General features: G+C 45.8%; 1 protein-coding gene across 3 annotated transcripts in view; it reads left to right on the forward strand.

Moving 5' to 3' along the window:
* TECR (trans-2,3-enoyl-CoA reductase) overlaps window positions 1-23,279 on the forward strand; it is a 46,520-nt gene extending 23,241 nt beyond the window's left edge. For all 3 annotated transcript variants that reach the window (XM_083184993.1, XM_083184992.1, XM_083184991.1), the window contains 11 exons: window positions 180-231; window positions 3,453-3,497; window positions 3,976-4,079; window positions 10,590-10,705; window positions 13,372-13,477; window positions 14,824-14,896; window positions 18,538-18,581; window positions 18,679-18,736; window positions 20,373-20,461; window positions 20,760-20,805; window positions 22,898-23,279. In XM_083184993.1, coding sequence (XP_083041119.1) covers window positions 216-231; window positions 3,453-3,497; window positions 3,976-4,079; window positions 10,590-10,705; window positions 13,372-13,477; window positions 14,824-14,896; window positions 18,538-18,581; window positions 18,679-18,736; window positions 20,373-20,461; window positions 20,760-20,805; window positions 22,898-23,025 — 825 coding nt within the window. In that variant the 5' untranslated portion in view covers window positions 180-215 and the 3' untranslated portion in view covers window positions 23,026-23,279. The remainder of the gene's footprint in view (window positions 1-179; window positions 232-3,452; window positions 3,498-3,975; window positions 4,080-10,589; window positions 10,706-13,371; window positions 13,478-14,823; window positions 14,897-18,537; window positions 18,582-18,678; window positions 18,737-20,372; window positions 20,462-20,759; window positions 20,806-22,897) is intronic.

Below are 23,279 nucleotides of genomic sequence, written 5' to 3' on the forward strand. Positions count from 1 at the left end.
TTACTAGCAGCTGATTTCAGCCGATGCTGTTACTGGACCTATTATTGTGCAGGCTGGTTCTTGCTGAAATGGAGTCTGTTGTGCTTAGGAATAATAATAATTCCTGTGAACACAGATTCATCTTTTATATTCTGTCATGTAGGTTCTTTGTCATTTATATTCTTTACCTTACTTTCCAGGTGGAGCCCAATGCTACCATTGTGGACATAAAGAACATGTTCACCAAATCCCGTAGGTATTTATAAAAGGTACTACTAATCCCTGTGTTGCAGTGTCCGTATAGTGACCTACAGTGCCTGTGTTGCAGTGTCCGTATAGTGACCTACAGTGCCTGTGTTGCAGTGTCCGCATAATGACCTACAGTGCCTGTGTTGCAGTGTCCGCATAGTGACCTACAGTGCCTGTGTTGCAGTGTCCGCATAGTGACCTACAGTGCCTGTGTTGCAGTGTCCGCATAGTGACCTACAGTGCCTGTGTTGCAGTGTCCGCATAGTGACCTACAGTGCCTGTGTTGCAGTGTCCGCATAGTGACCTACAGTGCCTGTGTTGCAGTGTCTGCATAGTGACCTACAGTGCCTGTGTTGCAGTGTCCGCATAGTGACCTACAGTGCCTATGTTGCAGTGTCAGCATAGTGACCTACAGTGCCTGTGTTGCAGTGTCCGCATAGTGACCTACAGTGCCTGTGTTGCAGTGTCTGCATAGTGACCTACAGTGCCTGTGTTGCAGTGTCTGCATAGTGACCTACAGTGCCTGTGTTGCAGTGTCTGCATAGTGACCTACAGTGCCTGTGTTGCCGTGTCTGCATAGTGACCTACAGTGCCTGTGTTGCAGTGTCTGCATAGTGACCTACAGTGCCTGTGTTGCAGTGTCTGCATAGTGACCTACAGTGCCTGTGTTGCAGTGTCTGCATAGTGACCTACAGTGCCTGTGTTGCAGTGTCTGCATAGTGACCTACAGTGCCTGTGTTGCCGTGTCTGCATAGTGACCTACAGTGCCTGTGTTGCAGTGTCTGCATAGTGACCTACAGTGCCTGTGTTGCAGTGTCTGCATAGTGACCTACAGTGGAACTAAACTAATTCTATGTTAATGGATCACAGTAACATCTATTATATCTCCCCACCTGTTTGATTAATTCATTATAAAATATTCCTATACTCCAGCTGCCATCCACGTGTTGTAAAGTGGGTTGCGGTGACACCTCCCACGGTTGTGTTGGCACTCCACCTCTGTCAGGGGTAGATGTATGAAGCAGTGATTAGCCAAATAAGAAGTGGCCCATGGCAACCAATCAGCTCTATATATTGTTATAATATGCAAATTATAGATGTTTCTTCAGTGCTGATTGGATGCCATGGGCCACTTCTCCACCATTATCACTGCTTCATACATCTACCCCTCAGTGTCCTTGGAGTCTTGTGCATCTTTGTCTATAGCAGAACTTACCCTCAAAGGCAGTAAACGTAGAGTGAACAGAGTAGAAATAAATCAGTGCTTCACTAATGTTTCTAAAAAGCCATGAGCCAAAATAAACGTTAAAGGAGCCAGACCACCATCTCCCATAATGAGCAGCTACCCCCCTCCACCAGGCAACGACTCACACAACTAAGGGTGTACCCCCAAGCAAACCATCCCCAAAGCCCCCCTACCCGTGGCTACATCACTACCCTCTCTGAAGCCGCAATTCCTTGGCACACACAGACCCTCTTACCAGTGGGCTCTATACAGTTGGAGTTTGGAGTCAGCAGACAGTACAGGATGGTCAGACCCAAGGAGTCAGCGCAGGATGGACAGACGCCGCACAGCACAGGCTGGGAGGGACACTCAGCACGTGCAGACCTGTGCATAAAATGACTGGCACAATACAGGCACGCCTGGGAATCTTCACTGCTGGTAACGAAAATGTACTTCCTCCTTCCCTGCATATGCTTGTCATCAAGCAGCACAATCTAGAGGCCATGGCAACCTGACCCTGGGATTTGTCGAGCTCTGCGATAGATACCATACTCCATGTAGCTGGTACATTGTATGCTTGCATTTAATACATCTAGCTAAAACAAACACCTTTATTTTAGAGGTTTGTCTTGCTAGACTTTTGTGTAGCTAGATTGCACAACCCCTTTTTTATGTCATGCAGGGATTTTCCTAACCCTTGCTAAATGCAAAGTTTAGCAATCCGGATTCCTCATTTCCTTTGGTGGTCCTCTAGCTGGGACTCAGTGTAACGCTATGGTAGGTCAGACACGATGACATGCTCACTGGCTCCTGACAGAATGAGCCTGTAGTCATCCAATCTGTAATTGACTGTCATTTTAGCTCCGTTTGTCAGATTCCAGTGCTGCTATAGTGTTACACAAATCCCCAGCAGAGGTCCACGGTATAAATAAGTGAGCACATGGGGTTAATGCACTTTGCATATGGTGGGTTTAGCCTAGTTAGAGGTCTGGCTAATCTGTGGAATAAAAACAATGTTCGAAATCCTCATGTGCGATATATAATCCTTTTTATTTTAAATAATAACTTTTTTATTAAGTTTTACAGTTAAACAGAAATAATAATACAATACACAAAAGTAATATTGACAACATATAAATAGGGAGGAAAGGGGAATGGGTACATCACCAGAAATCATACATTTTGGAAAGACTTATATTAAAGTTATACTAAATTCACATTACAAATATCAACATTAGTGTTCCCTCTAAGCTTCTTTTGCAGGGTGCCGCACCCTGTCCGTTTTTAAAACCTCAAAATGCACCCTGCCCTTTTTGTGTGTGACACTGTGCGCCCTTACTCTCCCCCCGCCCACCGCGGTGTCAAAATTGCCAAAGCAAATATTTTTATTCATCATAATGAATACATTTTTCACATTTTTTTATTTGAATTTATATAACAAATGTGAGCGACGGTGCATTTTATTAATGGATATTTTGAACATCTCTCAATGATGTTGGCACTTAAAGGGTTAAAGACCAATAACCCTTTAGTTAGCACATAATAAGGCTAACGCTTCTGTCTGGAGATTTAAATGCAAATTAGAGTTAATATAACTAGTCGCTTTACCTCAGAATTTACGTATTTTCGGGCATGTCCACATATTGTGAATAAAACTAGCATTTGGACTTTTGCATTTAAGACAATCTACAGATTTCCCTGAGACCATGTATCAAATAGATTTCAAGTATTCTGTTTTATGAGGGTGTAAAACAATAAAGCCCAAAATTGATTGTATGGGGTCAGGAGATGGTAAAGATATGAAACAGCAGAAGTTTGTAAATAAATGATAAACTGTTTCTCTGGGATATTACATTTCTCATGTAAATCATGTACATTTTCAATATTTACTAAATTGTCATTGCCTCACTCTTAGATCAACCTGTTATGTGTCTTTTTTATGTAATTTTCCACATTCTTCAATCCGATTTTTATTTGTAAAATGTGTTTCCTGTTTCAGATCCTGAGTGGTACCCCTCCCGCCAATCATTACGCCTGGACCCTAGTAAGTTATCTCACATGTCTGTCTCAGTAGTCTGTATACGTATATATGTGACAACAGATGTACTGTAAGCGACATTCAATTTAATTAGATCTCCGACTAGAAGTGGCAAGCTACTGGATCTACTGTACATGCTGTAAAGGTGCCCATAAACTGAGCCGATTTGGGCCAATTTTGACCGATTCCGACAAATTGGGCAGTCAAATCGGCCCAAATCAGGTCAGTTTGATGCCCCCTCAGGTCCGATGCGTGGTCCAGTGCGCATCAAACCTGAGTTGGTGGTCGGATCTGCTGGCTGTCTGACCACCCGACCTGGGATCTCCCTCCCGGCGGCGGGCAGGGAAAAGGGACACATGCGATCCATCACAACATTCCCTGCCTCCCGGGAAGGTTCCGTAGCAGTTTATGGGCCCCTTTACCATCTTTTCCACTCCAAAGGTTGGGTGTATGTTTCAAAACATGTGTGACCTGTGCATTACAGAGGGAAGGTCACTGAAAGATGAGGACATCCTGCAGAATTTGCCTGTGGGAACGACAGCGACTCTTTACTTCAGAGACCTGGGAGCACAAATCAGCTGGGTCACTGTGAGTATATTCACCATGTTTTACTTCATAGCAGGCCTGGACAACCTGTGGCTCTCTACTACACACCACCGCATTCCCTAATAGCAAAACTCTGGCAGGGCATGCTGAGACTTGTAGTTCAAAACAGCTGGAGAGACACAGGTTGGCCAGACCTGCTTTATAGCTAGGCATGCATATAAACATGTATTTATAGAAGGGTCAGATGGTGTTCCTTTTTACAATTGGGTATGTCAGTATAGCAATCATAAGTGCTATTATTAGCGACGCAGCCATGATATCACTACAAGGTATAACACAATGTCTTGGATGCTGGGCATAATTTGATAGCAGTGATTCCCTGCTCAAGACGTACACATACTTCTATATAATACATCTGAAGGCTGCCAGTGTACACCTCAGGGCCAGCACTACCCGCTCTGCAGAGGATGCAGTGCAGGGAGGCACCCGCTGGTGTTTTCTGCAGCTGCCACTGCACCTGCTGTCACACTGTATAATAGGCAGCGGCGCTGGCAGCATAAACCTCCTCCTGGCTCCCAACCTCCCAACAGCATAGGCCCGCGGGCCAAATCCGGCCCGCCAGACCTGTCTATGTGGCCCCCGCAGCCGCCGCCGCCACCCACCCCCCGCCGGCCCTTTGAAGGCGCTTCGTCTCCTCTGAGCCGATACTGTAGCTGCTGGCTGCCGGCTACCGCAGCCTGTGCATGTGAAAGTGACAGGACAGGACTGTCTGACAGGAGCTGTGCCGGCAGCAGCGCAGACCCGGGTGATGGACGTGGCTGGGAGACATTGAATACTGCTGCTGCAGTATTCTTGGACACCCGCTGGCCGCCGAACAACTCACACCGCCCTGCGCTACTGAATGACGCTGCCCTCCTCCCGCCGACGTCATCAGATGATGCGTGTACAGAGGAACTAGACCCGAGCTGGAGGGCGGCCTGGTGGTTTTATTGGCTGGACTCTGGAGCAGGTTGACGGTACGGTGCGGGACACACTGCGCGGGCCAGGGCACAGTCACGGAGGCCACAAAGGTGTGTGTTACATGGGCAATTATCAATGGTGCAGAACGGTGGGCCACTATGACAGAGTGCATTAACACAGAGGTGTCAGTGGCACTCACAGGATTAATTAGAATTAGTTGAGATTCAGAAGTGTCTGTAAGCGTTTGTTCATACGCTTCATTCTGTGAGTGCCACTGTCACCTCTGTGTGAATACAGTACAAGTGTTAGGGACTTGCTTTCTAAGTGTGTTTGTGTGTGTATATTTTATATATATATATGTATGTATGTGTGTATGTGTGTGTGTATATATATATATATATATATATATATATATATATATATATATATATATATATATATATATATATATATATATATATATATATATATATAAAGAGCAAAACGAAGAGGGCACTCACCAATTGTAGAATGTAGTTTGAAGAGAAAAATTTATGGTACTTGTGTATTTTGGCGGCGCCCCCGATGTCCGTCGTACGACGAACAGATCGCATCGCATCGCATGCCATGCACCCGATGGCATGCGATGCGATGCGACGCGATTTTGACCCCCTATACGACCAAAAATCGTATAAGCACCCTAAAGGGTGCTTTTGAGCACCCAAATGGGTGCTTACAATGTTAAATGCACCCCCACGCCACCCCCCACTATAAACGTGAACCCGAAGCGTGGCGAGCGCAGCGAGCCCGCGAGGGGCGGCGGTACGCGTCCTACGACCTTTTCATACCCCCACTATCCACGTCGGCGTGGAGTTGAGAATAGAATAGTGTGGCGAGCGCAGCGAGCCCCGCGAGGGGACGCGGATACCTTCACAGTTATACGCGTCCCCTCGCGGGCTTCACAGGTGTCCGTGGCGACGCGGACACCTGTGAAGCCCGCGAGGGGACGCGTTTACCTGTGAAGGTATCCGCGTCCCCTCGCGGGGCTCGGTGGCTCGCTGCGCTCGCCACACTATTCTATTCTCAACTCCACGCCGACGTGGATAGTGGGGGTATGAAAAGGTCGTAGGACGCGTACCGCCGCCCCTCGCGGGCTCGCTGCGCTCGCCACGCTTCGGGTTCACGTTTATAGTGGGGGGTGGCGTGGGGGTGCATTTAACATTGTAAGCACCCATTTGGGTGCTTAACATTGTATAAGCACCCATTAGGGTGCTTATACAATGTTTAATCGCATCGCATCGCATCGTATGGCATCGTATGCCATGTACAATGGCATACAATTTCAAAATTGTATGCCATCGTGCACTATCGTACGATATCGCGTCGCATCGCATACCATCGTATGTGTTATGGTATGCGATGCGATGGGCGCCGCCAAAATACACAAGTACCAAATTTATTTATGCTTACATGACAGGGCTAACGTTTCGGTCTTGTACAGACCTTTGTCAAAGCCAAGCAATACAGAGAGCAGGTCCTTCCACCATGAACACCCAATGCATACTGGCCACCATAGCAGTATATTTACCTGTTACACATCACATGGTATAACAAACAGCCAATCAACATAACCTGGTATTAAACTCATATTCTAGCACAACTGTATAGTATCTACATAAGTATTATGGCACATAAGCATAGCGTTATGCTAATCAAGGTAATCTTAGATGAAAAAAAGGAAAAATTAATGTATACAAGGAAAAACAAACTCACATCGTAATGGCCGGAAGTTGTATGTGCTCCATGTTACTGGAACGCACATCAGATCCCGGAAATGCCCGTAAACACTGTGGTGTGGGTATTTAGAAAAAAGCTCCATGGTCAACAGCCAACCTAAATAATGTAGATAGCGTCTTACCTCAGGCGCTATTGAAATAACATACAACTTTGCAAAGAAAAACAAGGGACAGGCAGTAACTTATAAACTGCCTCGTGTAACCAGGAAGTGGCATGCGTTCCACGCTGTTGGAACGCATGCCGGAAACCAGGAAGTGACGATAACGCTGTCAGCGCAGCCCTGGTAACCGGACAAGCCTCAGGATGGACTAATGAAGTAGCGCACATAAGCGCTAGGGACATGTTACACATACAAGCATGTAGCTTACTGAGGGAGTCGCTGGAAACACACTTAAAACTAAATATATACTGGGCAATCAGTGGAATTAATAATGTAACCTTTGATTAGCAAACGCTGCTAATCAAAGGTTACATTATTAATTCCACTGATTGCCCAGTATATATTTAGTTTTAAGTGTGTTTCCAGCGACTCCCTCAGTAAGCTACATGCTTGTATGTGTAACATGTCCCTAGCGCTTATGTGCGCTACTTCATTAGTCCATCCTGAGGCTTGTCCGGTTACCAGGGCTGCGCTGACAGCGTTATCGTCACTTCCTGGTTTCCGGCATGCGTTCCAACAGCGTGGAACGCATGCCACTTCCTGGTTACACGAGGCAGTTTATAAGTTACTGCCTGTCCCTTGTTTTTCTTTGCAAAGTTGTATGTTATTTCAATAGCGCCTGAGGTAAGACGCTATCTACATTATTTAGGTTGGCTGTTGACCATGGAGCTTTTTTCTAAATACCCACACCACAGTGTTTACGGGCATTTCCGGGATCTGATGTGCGTTCCAGTAACATGGAGCACATACAACTTCCGGCCATTACGATGTGAGTTTGTTTTTCCTTGTATACATTAATTTTTCCTTTTTTTCATCTAAGATTACCTTGATTAGCATAACGCTATGCTTATGTGCCATAATACTTATGTAGATACTATACAGTTGTGCTAGAATATGAGTTTAATACCAGGTTATGTTGATTGGCTGTTTGTTATACCATGTGATGTGTAACAGGTAAATATACTGCTATGGTGGCCAGTATGCATTGGGTGTTCATGGTGGAAGGACCTGCTCTCTGTATTGCTTGGCTTTGACAAAGGTCTGTACAAGACCGAAACGTTAGCCCTGTCATGTAAGCATAAATAAATTTTTCTCTTCAAACTACATTCTACAATTGGTGAGTGCCCTCTTCGTTTTGCTCTTTATTGTTCGGATATTTATCCTTGGAGTGAGCACCGCCGTGGTGACTCTTTTTGTGATAGGTGCGGAACTACCTGGAATTTATATATATATATATATATATATATATATATATATATATATATATATATATATATATATAATCTCAGTGGTGTGCTGTGAACAGAGAGGCACTGACACAGCCACCACCACGCACCCCCCCCCCACACTCCTGGCTGCCGCCAACAACCGCAGATACAACCGGCCCTTTGAGGGTGACCAAATTGCTGATGCGGCCCCGATGAATTTGAGTTTGACACCCCTGGCATAGGGCCTTAAATGGGGGGCGGAGCTACACTGGAGCAGGGCTGAAAGTAAGGAAAAGAGGATGAGCCAGCATTAGGTAATATAAATGTGTGTGAGAGTACTGCTGTCGATATTGAGGGTGTTATGCATAAGCAGCAAATCTAGTGTCGGCAACTGGGGGCGTAATGTATAAGCAATGCTACTACTGTCGGCAGCTGTGGGTGTTATGTATAAATAGCACTTCTAATGTTGGCAACCATGTGCGTAATGTATAACTAGAGCTTCTACTATCGACAACCGTAGGTGTAATCCAGCACTACTTCTGCCAGAAACTTTAGGCATTATGTATAAGCAATGCTACTTCTCTCAGCAAGCGGGGCCATTATGTAAAAGTAGCGCTTATACTGTCGACAAGAGTGTCTAATGGGCTCTACCTAGTGCAGTCAGTGGTGTAACTTTAGCACCGCAGACCACCGCAGGCCTCTCTGGCCGGAACCGCAGATTTACTTATCTGTGGTCCCGGCTCTCCTCCTGGCTCCTGCTATTGAAAACTGACCTTCAAAAAATGTCTGCCCCCATACAGCAGACAGTTTTTGAGGATGCTAGAGAAGGGGCAGACATTTTGGGAAGTTCAGTTTTCAATAGCAGCAGGAGCCTGGACGGGTGAAGTCTGGGGGGGAACCTTTGATTGAGGGGTCTCCACTCCACCAGGTGCCCCGTCCAAGTCTGACCAGCCAAGGTAGTCATGTTTCGGCCGGGGAAACTTGTATAAAAAGTGTCCCTCCGGCTACAGCATGACACCGCTAACCTTTGGAGCCCGGTGCTGGTTCCAAAATATGGGGGACCCCAAGTCTTTTTGTCCCCTGTATTTATGGAACCAGAACCGGTCCAAGAGCCTGGTGCCTGTTATGCTTGGGGTGGTGAAACCCACAACATTTTTTTTTTAAATGTTTTAGGGGCCCATTTATCATGATTGCATTTACAATGCGATCTGGGCGGAATATTACTGCCCAGGATCGCATTGTAAAATGCGATCATATTGGGGCAATGTATCAATATTAAGGGCGCAGGGACAGGGCTCCGATAGGAGCCCGTCCCTGCGAAGCCCTAACCCGGAAGCCGGGAGGTCAGCGCATGCGCGGTTATGCGCTGACCCCCGCGGACCCCTCTTACCGCACTGCTCTGCTCGGGCAGTGCGAAGTGTAGCCATAGGCTACAATGGGCTGTCGCCACATTACAATGGCGATAGCCCAGGGGTGCGATGCCGGGCTGCCCGATGTTGATACATCGGGCAGCTTCGCATCCCCCATAGAAACCTATGGGGGATGCGGCCGGCGGCGCTGCAGGGAGGATCGCAGCAGGGATCCCCTTTTAATACATTTGGGGGATACTAAATATTTGCGGTGAACATCCGTTTTCGGGGATTTAACCGCAAATATTGCTTGATAAATGCGGCCCTTAATGTTTGCTTTGTTTTTTTTTATGCACAGTTCTCAGTGGCAAATTCACCAGCAAGAACCAGGTCTATTTTACTGGTGATTTTTGTTAATGTTTAGGGTGCGATTTGAAAATGTGCACCTTATTACATTTGCAAGTTGTATACTGTTTAATGGGGAAACAGCCACATCATTCGATGGTCGCTTAGATTTGCGTGCACTTTCGACAAGAACTGGGCAGGCAGCTGACATCTGGTGATGTCAGCTGCCCACCCCTCACACCCACGTCACTAATTGATCTCCATGGGAACGCTCAGCGTTTTTCTTGGGAGCGCCCATAAAACGCTGGGCGTTCCCATGGTCGAATCCCCTGGCCCCCTGCCCCACGCCCCCTGCCTGCAGTCTTGAGTGCTTGCGCCCAGCGAATACTTTGTTTGCCATGGCCGCACGCACCGCAGAAATGCGCATGCAAATTATCAAAAGCATCATGCTCGAATGCGAGCGTGAGAACTGGATTAACCTGAGGTTTATTTGCCTAGACAAGCATCTTCCCAGGTAGTTCTGCTGTTTCTAGCACAGATCTGAGAGCAGGGGTCTAAAATCTCTTGTGAAGCCAGACATGTCTTTGTGATTGTACAGCAAAGGGAGAGCAAGTATAGAACACACAGTAGTACAAGCATCTGTAATCTGGGCTGTCGGTTGTGTCGGTGAAACTGTCAGCTCGTGTTCTGTGTTATACATGTATAATCCAGGTAGGTCCAAGAGTCGTGTAACCTGCCTTTTGTGTGTCTACAGGTATTCCTCACAGAGTATGCTGGGCCTCTCCTCATCTACTTACTCTTCTACTTCCGAGTCCCCTTTATTTATGGCCCCAAATATGACTTCATCACAAGCCGGCACTCCGTCGTCCAGTGAGTACTTACTCCTGACTGTGTTCCTAGGTGACTTAAGGACATTTTAAAATGTAGAAATCAGTATTATTGTTTCAGCTTTTGACACATCACCGCCACAAAAACCCGGGTTTTTCCCTCTTGGACCCGGGTCAGCGGCGGTGTACAAGGGGTTAACCCATGTCCCTTTACACAGAACTTCTAGCCAGGTCCTGACAATGGTAGAATGCGGGCAGGACCTGGGTAGAGGGCAGTGTAAACGGGTACGCCGGGTCATGCGACCCAGCTCCCGTTTACAGCAATGAGGGAAGCGCAACCTCCAGAATGCAGCGTCCTGCGGTTAACATGGAGGTTGGGCGTAGGTCGCACATAGCCTCCGCTGCTGTCTGCTGTACTGTGCAGACAGCAGCGTAGGCAGGGAGGAGGTGAATGGATGCCTGTGTGCGGCATCCATTCACCTCGCTGATGGGGGCTGGGGTAGTGCACGGGGGCTGGGGGAAGCCCAGCAGATTACCTTGGTGCTGGGCTTGTTCCCAGTGTGGTGATCTGGGGCCCAGTGCGGCGATTGATCGTCCCGACACTTGGAGATGATGTCATCTCCAGGCGCCACCCCCGTTTACACTTGTAAATGGTGCAAATCCCAGGTCCAACCTGGCATGGATCAGTGTTCCAAATGCCGGGTCAGATCTGGGATTTGGATGTAAAAGGGGGGTATTAGTGTTTATACTGTAACCTGGCAATTCACTTTCTGTGCATTCATACTGCGTGATTTCTTTTATATACAATATTTATCCTCTAAGATGCTAGTTAAGGGCAGAGATTGCTTTCAAAACAATAATATGAAACTACCTATAATCACTCCAATCATAGTGTGAGTATTCACAGTATCACAGCATTTTTGGAGATGTATACCCTATAAGGATCACTTTTTTAGCTACTTTTACCCTGCTGCTTACCTTATGCAAGGTTTCTCTGCTGAATTAGGAACCTGCACATCGGAGGTCATTCGCATAGCCTCTGCCATGTTCTCCGTTTACAAATTGCACCTTGCAGTCAGTGGGTATGGGAGTTTTTTTTCTGGATATGTCAGATAATCTCATTAATGCAATATAAAACCTGATATATGAAATTTTCAACTGACAATTTTAGTCTTTTCTGGAGAGCATGGTCCCCAGAATAGAGCCCCGTGCCACTTCGGTGACACGGCCACCACTAGCAGAGGTAATCTAAATAGAATGGTGATATTTATCCAAGGCACAATTCATTAATCAGCCCCTAGTACCTGGGGGGTGGGGGGGACAAAGGTATATGGTGCTGGGAACCCAAACCAATATTGAACAATACTGTTTTTGTAATTATCCGCTACCAGAGGTGGTTCTGAAAAGTATTTGGCAAAAGTTTGGTACAACCTATCTGGTGCCTTGGTAAGATCGCATGCATGGATTAACTTGAAAATAACTCTTAAGGGATGTGTTCTGGAATCTAGAGCTACCCAAACAATTCACCTGATGACTTAAGGGCAGGGCTATTTTTCAGTAGGCTCCAGCAGGAACTGAGGCCCTTATTCTAGTTCACTCTTTCTGACAAAATATTTCTTAGATGGACAAAACCATGTGCACTGCAGGTGAGGCAGGTGTTACTTGTGCAGAGATAATTAGATTTGGGTGGGGTTTTACACCTGCCTCACCTGCAGTGCACATGGTTTTGTCCATCTAAGAAATATTTTGTCAGAAAGAGTGAACTAGAATAAGGGCCTCAGTTCCTGCTGGAGCCTGCTGAAAAATAGCCCTGCTTAAGGGCATGTAAAATAATACACTTCAAATTTCATAAATACAGTTTTATAATACCTGACAATTTAATGAATAACTAGTTGAGAGGGGATGTCAGGTGGGATTATCCTTTATTTATAATGGTTCCAGTACTTTGCTCTAACCACAGTGTACACTAAGTTAAACTGTTATGAGTCAGTGACTAATCCTCCTGTTTAATTGAGTGTAAGGACAGAGGTAGTACCGTGGCTGGCTGGCTGGCAAGGAAGAAGCCACAGACTTGGTTATATAGTAGAAAAAGCAGGGTACGTAGCAGTACAGAGTAGTGATGTTAGGGGAATAGAGGCAACAGGAAGCACATACCGAGAGTTAAATAATAGAAGGAGCAGGGTAGCCAGTATCAAAGTGCAGAATTTCCCCCTCCCCACCCACCCCTTTTTTTCATACTAACCTCTTCCCCCCCGATGTCCACGGCGGCCTCCGGGATCCTCTTCAGCGGCTTCTCCGGTCTCAGGGGCGCATTGTGGGAGTGCGCGGGTGATCCCACCGGCGCGCCCGCGCAATGGACCCCTTGGACCGGAGATGCCACTGAAGAGGATCCTGAAGGCCGCCGTGGAAGCCGGGGGACCATTAAGGGAATGACCAGGGGACCAGGTAAGCATGAAAAAATACAATTATTTTTTAAAACAGAAAAAATCCCTTATCCAAAATGCTCGTGGTCCCGAGCATTTTGGATGAGGGATACTCAACCTGTATTATATATATTACTGTCTGGCTTGCATGTTTCAAATGTACAATATGTCTCTATCCACATTGATGTATATCTGTAGCTACAACAGCTGATGTCCCTCTGCTTTACCGGTTATGTGTTTGTACATGTGTTTTTTATATCTATATCACAATGTTTATCTATTACAGCCTAGCATGTATCTGTCATTCGTTCCACTACATTAAACGTCTACTGGAGACACTCTTTGTACACCGATTTTCTCATGGAACGATGCCTTTCAGGAATATTTTCAAGGTAAATGCTCCTTTGGGTAAAATAACTATAGTCTATACCACTCTGTGAATGGCTTACTGTCTATTTAGACACAAGGGGTGAGATTTAATAGGATGAGAGTTTCAGAAAGTGAGAGATTTGGTAAGAAATAACCAGTTTGATTAAAGCGGCAATCATTTACACTGCAAAACCAGTTTGATTTTGCAGTGTAAATGATTGCCGCTTTAAAAAAACTGGAGATTTCTCACCAAATCTCTCACTTTCTGAAACTCTCATCCTATTAAATCTCACCCAAGGTGTTACATAGTATAGAGATAAGGAAGCGATATTAGTGCTAATGAAATAGCCTGGGAACTGCGCTCTGTGGAGTTTGGTTAAAGCGTCAATCGTTTAAAAATGCCAACCAACAACACTCATTAGAACCCAAGGTCATCAGGGATATATATGCATATGTGCAGAGAGGTGGACGGCACTCAAAAGGATTTCAAGCACAACAATAAAAGACCAGACTTCATGGTCCACACATCCCCATAGACTACTGCATGAGACATAAACCATAGGAGGTTTATGGTAAAAGGGTTCTGCTGACACCCCTATCCCCGCAAGGGCTCATCGCAATCCCCCCCACCCCCCACCATGATACATGCTTTGAGACATAAACTACAGGAGGTTTATGGTAAAAGGGCTCTGCTGAGACCCTTATTCCCCACCAGGGCTCATTGTATTCCTTACCGACCCTTACATCGACCTGCAGACACCTCCAGGTCACAGACTTGCATTTTCATGCACCATAACCTTTTAACATTTGTAATAACCCACAATAAACGTATTTTCACTTCAATAGACTGTATCCCATGTCATCTGTACACTGTTAATTCACACTAGGTGAGCGCATGACAATTTTTTCTATTATTTATTGTGCAATTTATGAGACTAGACTACTCAGTCAGTCAAGCTGCTCCCACAAGCATAGTGATTATTAGCACCATAACCATCCCTCTCCATAAACCTGTGGCGACCAGTGTGATTGTTTTTTATATGGGGGCCAATAGGTTTGGGGTTTTCCTGTGGGGGCCAGTTTGTTTTGCCTTGTGGAGATCTCATGGTGTGCACTGTCAATTTTAAAATCTTATTTAGTGTGCCGCAATGTAAAAAGGTTGAAAATCACTGCTATAGGGACTATAGAAGTTTGGCCAGTTTCACTCCAGACCTCTACAAATGGAGATTCTTTGGAGATGTTACTGCTCTCCTCTCAATCTCAAAATCCAGACCCTTGTCTTTTCCAGATAGGTCCTTTCCTCCCTTCTCTGACACCAGCCTTCATTTGTCAAACTAAAAAGCTGTAATGTCTGCCCTGTGTGTTGCAGAACTGTATGTACTACTGGGGATTTGCAGCCTGGATGGCCTACTACATAAATCACCCGCTGTATACACCACCAGGTGAGTGATCATGTGTGCTGTGTATGTGTAAGCTACAGTAGGTTCATAATGGAAGGTGGAGACAGACTGCGAAATACAGAACCTGATTCAGAGATTCAAGCAAAGGAGTTAGATTTGGATGTGCTCAAACTGAAATCTAAATTGCAGTGTAAAAATAAGGCTGCCTGACATTTGTGGGCTACAACCTAAAGCAGCCAGTATTTACCATCACAGAAGAAAATCTAACCCACCCAAATATAAATCTCTCTGCACATGTTCCATTGGCAATAACCGTAGTGCAACATGGTTTTGCCCAGTTGTATGCTTTTATTTCTTTCCTCCAAATGTCTTCTCTGCACCTTCTCAGCCTAAACAGGTGTCCTCTCGCTCCTATCATTCACAAGTGAAATCCAGGGGCCAGCCTTCAGCCAGGGCACAGGTCCCTCCTAGGAAAGGTTCCAGGGATCAAGACTGACAGTCCTGGTCAGGCTGTCATCAGGACTCTAAGCAGCCTAACAAACTTACAGCATAATGCCCTGACTACTTAGCACAATCCTCCACAGGTGGGCGGTCACCTCCTTCAGTTTGACGCCCTCTGGTGGGAGAGGACTGCAGATACGTGGATTCGGAGGGTTACACCCTTTCTTTATTGCGGTTGCCCTCCGACGCAGTTTTTCACTATGGGATTTCTAGGCCCATTACCTCTCAGGCACTCCGTCAGCTCCCTCCACAATTATTTTGGTACCTGTTCCTGATCTAGAAGCCAGACTGTTCCTTCCGACCCATTCTGAACCTCAAACAACTAATCCTGTACCTCCCACAGTTTTTTACTGTTCCAGGTGGAATCCCTGCAACCATCATGCAGGCATTGGAGCCAGGGGACTTTATGGCGTCTCTGGATATTGGGGACACCTACCTCCATGTCCCCATCAGGCTAGATCATCAACGGTTTCTCTGGTTCCCAATCCGGGATCTCAACATTCAGTTCAAGGGCCTGCCGTTTGGGATTTGCATATTGCCATACCTGGACAACTTGCTAATTTTGGTCCAGTCATTGGACTCTCTATAGAGACATCTGTAAATAACGCTGGACTTGCTCCAAGCTCACGAATGGTTAATCAACTGACGCAAGAGACAAGTCTGGTCTCTTCCCAGTCCATGCACCATTTGGGGGCCCAACGAGGATCTGGCTCAGAGGGTTTTCTCCCAGATGAGAAAGTGATCACCCTTCAATCTCTCTTTCGGGATTTTCTCAGGAGGCATGAAAATCTTAAGGAATTTTGAGATGGTAGAGTTTGCGCGGTTTCACTCCAGACCTCTACAAATGGAGATTCTATGGAGTTGTAACCGCTCTCCTCTAAATCTCAGAGCCCAGACCCTTGTCTTCTCCAGAGGTCCGTTCCTCCCTTCTTTGACAACGATTTGTTTCTTGGCTGTTGGACCCACCAGAAATCACGTCTGCCAATAAACATCCTGAAATTCTGGACGATCTACCTGCTGCTTTGACAGGCTCAGCCTCTTCTCAGTTCCAAGACAGTGAAGGTCCAGGTGAACAACGCCACCTCGGTGGCTTATATCAATCACCAAGGGGGTACCCAGAGCAGAGCAGCCATGTGAGAACTTCTGTTGGGCAGAACACCATTTGCTAGCATTGTCGGCAGTGTGTACATCCTGGGATTGGAGAATTGGGAAGCCAATTTCACTTGCTGGTGAATGGGCTGTACAGCACGTGATGTTCCGGCCTTGGCTGACCACTGGGGTCAGCCTCAAATTGATCTGATGGCCTCCTGGTTGAACCTCATACTTCCCCATTACGAATCCCGCACCAGAGACCAAGGGGCATTTCTGGTTGACGCTCTGTCCACCCTGTGGCCGTTCACCCTTATCTATGTATATCCTCTGTTTTCCATGCTGCAGAGGCTTCTTAGTTGCTTGAAGCAGAAACCCGCCAATGTGGTCGCTTAAAACTGGCCTCAACGTGCTTGGTACACTGACCTTCTACAACTGGCTATACTGACCATCTACATGGCCTCTGCCACTGTTGCCAGATCTATTCTCCCAGGGGCCGTGTCTCCATCCCGATCTACCCAGGCTAGGTTTAATGGGCTATTGTAGAGCGGTCCTGAGGACAAAAAGGTTTTCTGATGTGGCTGTGCAGACTCTGGTCTCGGTGTCAAAACCTTCTTCAGCTCGCAATTATCTCGTTTGACGCTCCTTTTTTCACTGGGTTCACCGCCTCAATTGGAGAATGTTCTGCCTGCTCAAGGTACTTGCCTTCCTGCAGTCTGGTTTGGACCTGGGTCTTCGTCAAGGTCCACATCTCGGCCCTCTCAGTTCTCTTTCCGAAGGCGTTTGGTCAATCGTTTGGAATTTCAGACTTCCTTCCCCTAGGCACCCCTGGGATTTCTCCTTGGTGTTTCGGATTCTACAGCAGTGCTCGTTTGAACCCTTCGAGTTGGTGGATCTTCTCTGGCCGTCTTGGAAGACGCTCTTGTTGCTGATTGCTTTGGTGAACCGCGTCTCTGACTTATCAGCTCTGTCGCATGTTCCACCTTATTTCATCTTCCTTCCTGATTAAGCGATTCTCAGGACTCATCTTGGCTATTCTGAAAGTGGTGTCTCGCTTCCACATATATCATGAGATTGTGGTGCCTGCTTTTCTGCCGTCACAAGATTTCTCAGATCTTGGTTCTCTAGGTGTGGTCTGGGCACTCAAGTAGCAAATTCAAGTTCTGCGAAGATCAAATTCCCTGTTTGTTCTATATGACGCTGGCTGGTGTCTTTAACAAAAACTGGCTCGCTGGCTTCACCTTACAATTCGTCAGACTTATGTTTTAGCTCAGCAGCGTGTTCCTGGTTTCGATTACTGCCCACTTGACCTGTTCGATTGGTTCTTCGTGGGCGGCTCGCCACAGCATTTCTGTGGAACAGCTCTGCTAGGCAGCCATGTGATCCTTGCATTTATCTGTTGTTCTAAATTTGCCACTTTTGCCACAGCTGACTCCACTTTTGGCCGGAATGTCATCAGTGCAGTTCAGGAGCATTCCCTCCCGTGAGGGGACAGCTTTGGGGACGTCCCATTGTCCCAGTGTCCACCATTGGAGGAAAGAAATAATTGGATTTTTGTTCTTACCTGTAAATTCCTTATTTCTAAGTCCATGGTGGACATTGGGCGCCTGCCCTAACGCCCCGATTTGCTCAGTGTTTTTCATCAATACCTTTTTTGGTATGTGTTCGATCTAGCTTGTGTGGTTTCTTTTTCTGTTCCTACCCTTCTCTTCCTATACTCCTTGAGGCTTACTAGGTAACAAATAGTGACCTGAAGGTGGGGTATGGGGGAGAAGGGGCCTGAGTTGCACTCAAGAAGTTTTAACTCCTTGGTGCCTGTCGCTATTGGCTCTGACCACACCCCATTGTACCAGTGTCCAGCACGGACTGAAAAATAAGGATTTTACATGTAAGTACAAAAATCCATTTCTTTGCTTTGCTTGCAACTATGAATCAGGCCCACAATGCAGTATGAAACTTCCTGCTGACTTACGGACCTCTATAATACAAAATACAAAGTGTTGCAATATGAAAACATATAACTTGTTACATATTGGGCGAAAGGCATGTCTATGACCTGTGTACACTATAACCATGTTTCATTTATCCACCAGTGTTTGGAGAGGAACAGGTGAAGTTGGCAGTGGCTATATTCCTGGTTAGTGATTCTTACTGCTTTACAAAGTGCAATACTGTCAGTTGCTCTCTATAGCATTGTACTATAATAATGCACCTACGGTGTTTTTATCCACCAGTTCTGCCAGCTGGGGAATTTCTCCATACACATTGCTTTGAGGAATCTGCGGCCTGCCGGTGAGTTCTCGTCTACAGAACACTGTTGGGGGTAATCGCAGATATGGTCAGCCAAGCATTTTAAGGGGAAACGTTTATGCAACAAGAATGAGATGTTGTCCGAAAAACATACAGGGGGAAATTTACTAAGATGTGTATTCTACTTGACGTGTGATGTTGCTATGGGCAACCAATCAGATCCTGTCTACTATCTTCTAGAGCAGTGAGGGCTAACCTTGACTGTTGTTGAACTACACATCCCAGCATGTCCTGCTACAGTTTTACTATTTGGCCATGCTAAAACTGATGCAGGGCATGCTGGGATGTGTGCGCAGGGCATGCTGGGATGTGCAGTTCAACAACAGCTGGCGTGCCAAGGTTAGCAATCACTGTTCTAGAGGGTGCTAAATAAATAAGGAATAGATTCTGATTGTTTGACCATAGCAACATTACATGTGAAGTACAATACACATCTTAGGAAATTTCCCCCACAGTGTAGTAAATCATGTTCGAATAATCCCATGATATGTGAACTGCGGGCCTGATTCAGGCCTGTTTGCTAGGCAGCGTATATTCACTGCCTAGCGACCAGGTAAATGCTGTCCCAACAAAAACAGCGGGCCAGGTTGTGAATCTGACCCGCATCAAGAGGGTCTGAATAGCCCCTATATTTTCTCTTAACGCGCCATACACACAGGGCGATTCTAGCCTATATTGCTGGGGATATGGTCGCTAAGCTGATGAAAAGGGGACACTGAGTAATATATTGCTCCGTGTGTATGGAGCTTTAGATTGAGAAATTTTTTTTTATTCCTTTACCCATTTATAATTCAGCCTGTTTTATATTTGTCTTTTTACAGTATACCACCGGTTTGTGTGTATGTGTGTCACCATGTCAGAAATGCTGGGGATCAATGTGCGAATAGCTGGAAAATAAGGGAGTGTATTAGATTGGAACGACTGCCAATGTATGATGAAATTCACCAGCACTTGTCCATTCATGCTACCTTGTTCCATTAATTAGATTTAATCTAGCCAATATGTCTGTGCCCAGATTAATTCAAATTGAGGTACTAATTGAGTCACCACCAGGCATGCTCAGGCATGGATATCCGTAAAACCTGGACTGTAATGGCAGAGTTTGGGAACCCCTGATCTAGTCATTTAGCTGTTATGTTATGGTATCCATTCTGCGTATTGTACACGAAATGGGCAGTGGATGCGTTTTCCAGTGAACTTCATGTGTTCACAACTCTACCTGAGAAACCAGAGGGACAATACAATAGGTAGCTTTGAATGTTATAATTGCACATATTCTATTAGTCTTATATTGTCTAGGGCAGGCATTCCCAACCACGGTCCTCAAGGCACACCAACAGTGCAGGTTTTAGTGATATCCAGTCTTCAGCACAGACTGTTTAATCAGAATCACTCAGGTACTAATTAAGTCACCTGTGCTCAAGCCTGGATATCACTAAAACCTGCACTGTTGGTGTGCCTTGAGGACCGTGGTTGGGAATGCCTGGTCTAGGTCCAAAAGAGACAGCAACAGTACTGGAAAAGTGATGGAAAACTATTTGTCTGAGAAACTTTTGTTGATGTCTACATCTTACTAGAACCAAATATATGTAACCATCAATATTTTCTGTGTTCCAAGGCTCAAAGACGAGAAAGATTCCTTTCCCAACACGTAATCCTTTCACGTGGCTCTTCCTACTGGTGTCCTGCCCCAACTACACATATGAGGTAAGCTGAGGTTTCAAGGTTAATATTGCATACTATGGGGTGAATTTACTAAAATTGGAGATCTACTTCACTTGGGATGTTGCTATGGGCAACCAATCAGAATCTACTTCTTATTTATTTAGCACCTCCTAGAAGATAATACATAGTATCTCATTGGTTGCCCAAAGCAACATCCCATCTGTGATAGAACTACCATCAATTTCCCCATATGCACCAACTACAGGATGGGATGGAGTCAGAAACTTTTCTTGCATATGGTGTACAGGTTGATGTTTAACCTGTCTATTTCGTGTCTCAGGTTGGCTCCTGGATTGGATTTGCTATCATGACCCAATGTCTTCCTGGTGAGTACCATAAATAAAATTTAATTAAATTTAAATTGTAAAATCTTAATCCTCTGCATTGGTAACCTAGAAATATAGAATGTGATTGCAGATAAGAACCACTTGTAGTCTGCCAGAAGGGTTATTTTTTGATGGTAACCTATTAACTTAACTATGTTTTTGTAATTAGGTTTATTGGCTTCTGCTAAAATGTATTATTATTAATATTATTATAATTACTACTATCATTTATTGATATGGCGCCAAAAAGTTTCTGCAGCGCCCAACACTACACAAATGCAAAAGCAGATAACGAATTACAGTACCAGACAATTTAGGACAAGTACATAGTAAATAAGGATAAGTTGCATCAGGGGACAGGACACTGAAGCAATCATCAGGGTGGCAGAGATATATATATATATATATATATATATATATATATATATATATATATATATATTCTAAGAAAGCACATGAGGCGAGAGGGCCCTGCTCGTGAGAGCTTACATTCTAAAGGGGAAGGTTAGACAGACGGGTGACACAGAAGGGGAAGAAGTGAGTATAAACAGAAGGTTAGGATGAGAGATGGTCAGGTTTTATGCAGGAGCGTGGGAAGAGGTCAATATTGATACATTGGCCAGGCTCATGCTCAGGGCCGGCGCCACCACTAGGCAGCCTTAGGCATTTGCCTGGGGCGCCGGCCACTGGAGGGCGGCACTTGGGAGCAGGTCAGTGGCGTGGAGCAAGGTGAGTGGTGCCCGCACCTCTCCCCCCCCCCCCGTAAAGCCAGTTAAGGCCCCACCAGCACTGCTCACCCGCTGACTTGCTGATCTCCCCCCCCCCCCCCCTGCCCTCCCGTGCGCCGGAGCAAGTCACCTGCACTACCGCTGACTTGCTGCGGCGCCTGCACCCCCCTCCCCTCCCGTCCGTGGACCGTGCATCTCCTGAGCACGCACCACGGCTGACATGCTGCACCCCCGCCCGCCCGTGCGCCGGAGCAAGTCATCTGCACTACCGCTGACTTGCTGCGGCGCCCGCACCACCCCATCCCCGTAGGATGACTCGCCGGTAGCCGGAGCAGCCAGGTGGGCGGCGTGGCTCCCCCCCGCCTGGGGCGCTGAGGTGCCTTGCACCGGTGCTGCTCATGCTTGGACAGCACCCAGCCTACCTGTCCCTGGGGTGGAAGCAAGGGACTGCATTTAGTGAATTCCCAATGAGGCTTACATGAAATAAACCTACATAAATATGGACTTTGGCCATGGCTTTACATATTACTTGGTGTGTTGTGAGTTGACATGTGCCGACGGTCGGTATTTCATGCCCTACCATCCTCTAGGGTTTGGTGGGTGAATAAAATAGTGTGCCGAGCGTAGCGACACACCGTGCCCTAAGCATGGCGACGCAGCGGTGCACTTTAATTTGTCCCCATGTCCACTGTGTCGACATTCGGGTATAAAAACAGTGAAAAACCCTGTCAACCTTTTGACTGTCGACCTTGCCCATGTTGACCTAAAGCCATGTCGACCTAATGATGTGGACCTACTTGTTGTAGACCAAATGATCCATACCCCAGGTGGGGCTTGAAGAACTAAATCTTCCAGTAGCGCACAAGACATCCAGCAGCCCCCTCCCAAAAAGGAAGATGGAGTGTAGACTACTGGGAACTGTGGAGGCCGTCGGAGTGTTCTTTTTTTTTTATTCACTTGATGCAGGGCGTTTTAGAGTTGAATATCCCACAACCAGTTTTTTTTTTACAAATTAAATTAGCCAATAACCGTTAACTACAGCATTTAGCTGAAGTGGAAATGTTGATAATGGGTTGGTAAGAAACATTGCAATAAATGGGTTTCGGTGGATGTTGCTGTAGCCGAGGTACAGTAACTGTAAAGAAAAAGGAGTGTTCCTAATAGCAACTAATAAGGCATTTGCTTTCTTTAATAAAACCATACCAGATAAATGTCAGGTAGAATCTGATTGATTGCTATATTGCACTGTACTTTTAATGAACTATTACAAAAATTTCTTGTTTCATTGTTTTATCATTTTACTTTTATGATATGTGGCTATCTTACATATCTCACATTTAATACATTCTTTCCCTCTTTCTTAGTCGCCCTCTTCTCCTTGGTTGGATTCATACAAATGACAATATGGGCCAAAGGAAAACATCGCAGCTACCTGAAAGAGTTTAGAGACTATCCGCCTCTCCGTTCACCCATAATCCCTTTCATCCTGTGACCTTTGTCTCCCTAGCCTTCAACCTTTTTGATCCATTCATAACCCTTACCTTTAGCTTCCCACAAATGCACTGAGCTGAAAGGCCCTGCACTGAATCTGGCAGCGCTGGCTTATCTTGGGTTGTTCCTGGAATAATTAGTCGCATTTTTTTTTTTTTTGTGACAAAAAGATTTATTTTAATTGGTTCTACTTGTCAGCGCAGTATGGTACTAATAAACCAAGGAGGTATTACAAGTACATTTTGGAAATTTAAA

Source organism: Crinia signifera, chromosome 4 (assembly GCF_055691185.1).
Source record: "Crinia signifera chromosome 4, ASM5569118v1, whole genome shotgun sequence".
NCBI lineage: Eukaryota > Metazoa > Chordata > Amphibia > Anura > Myobatrachidae > Crinia > Crinia signifera.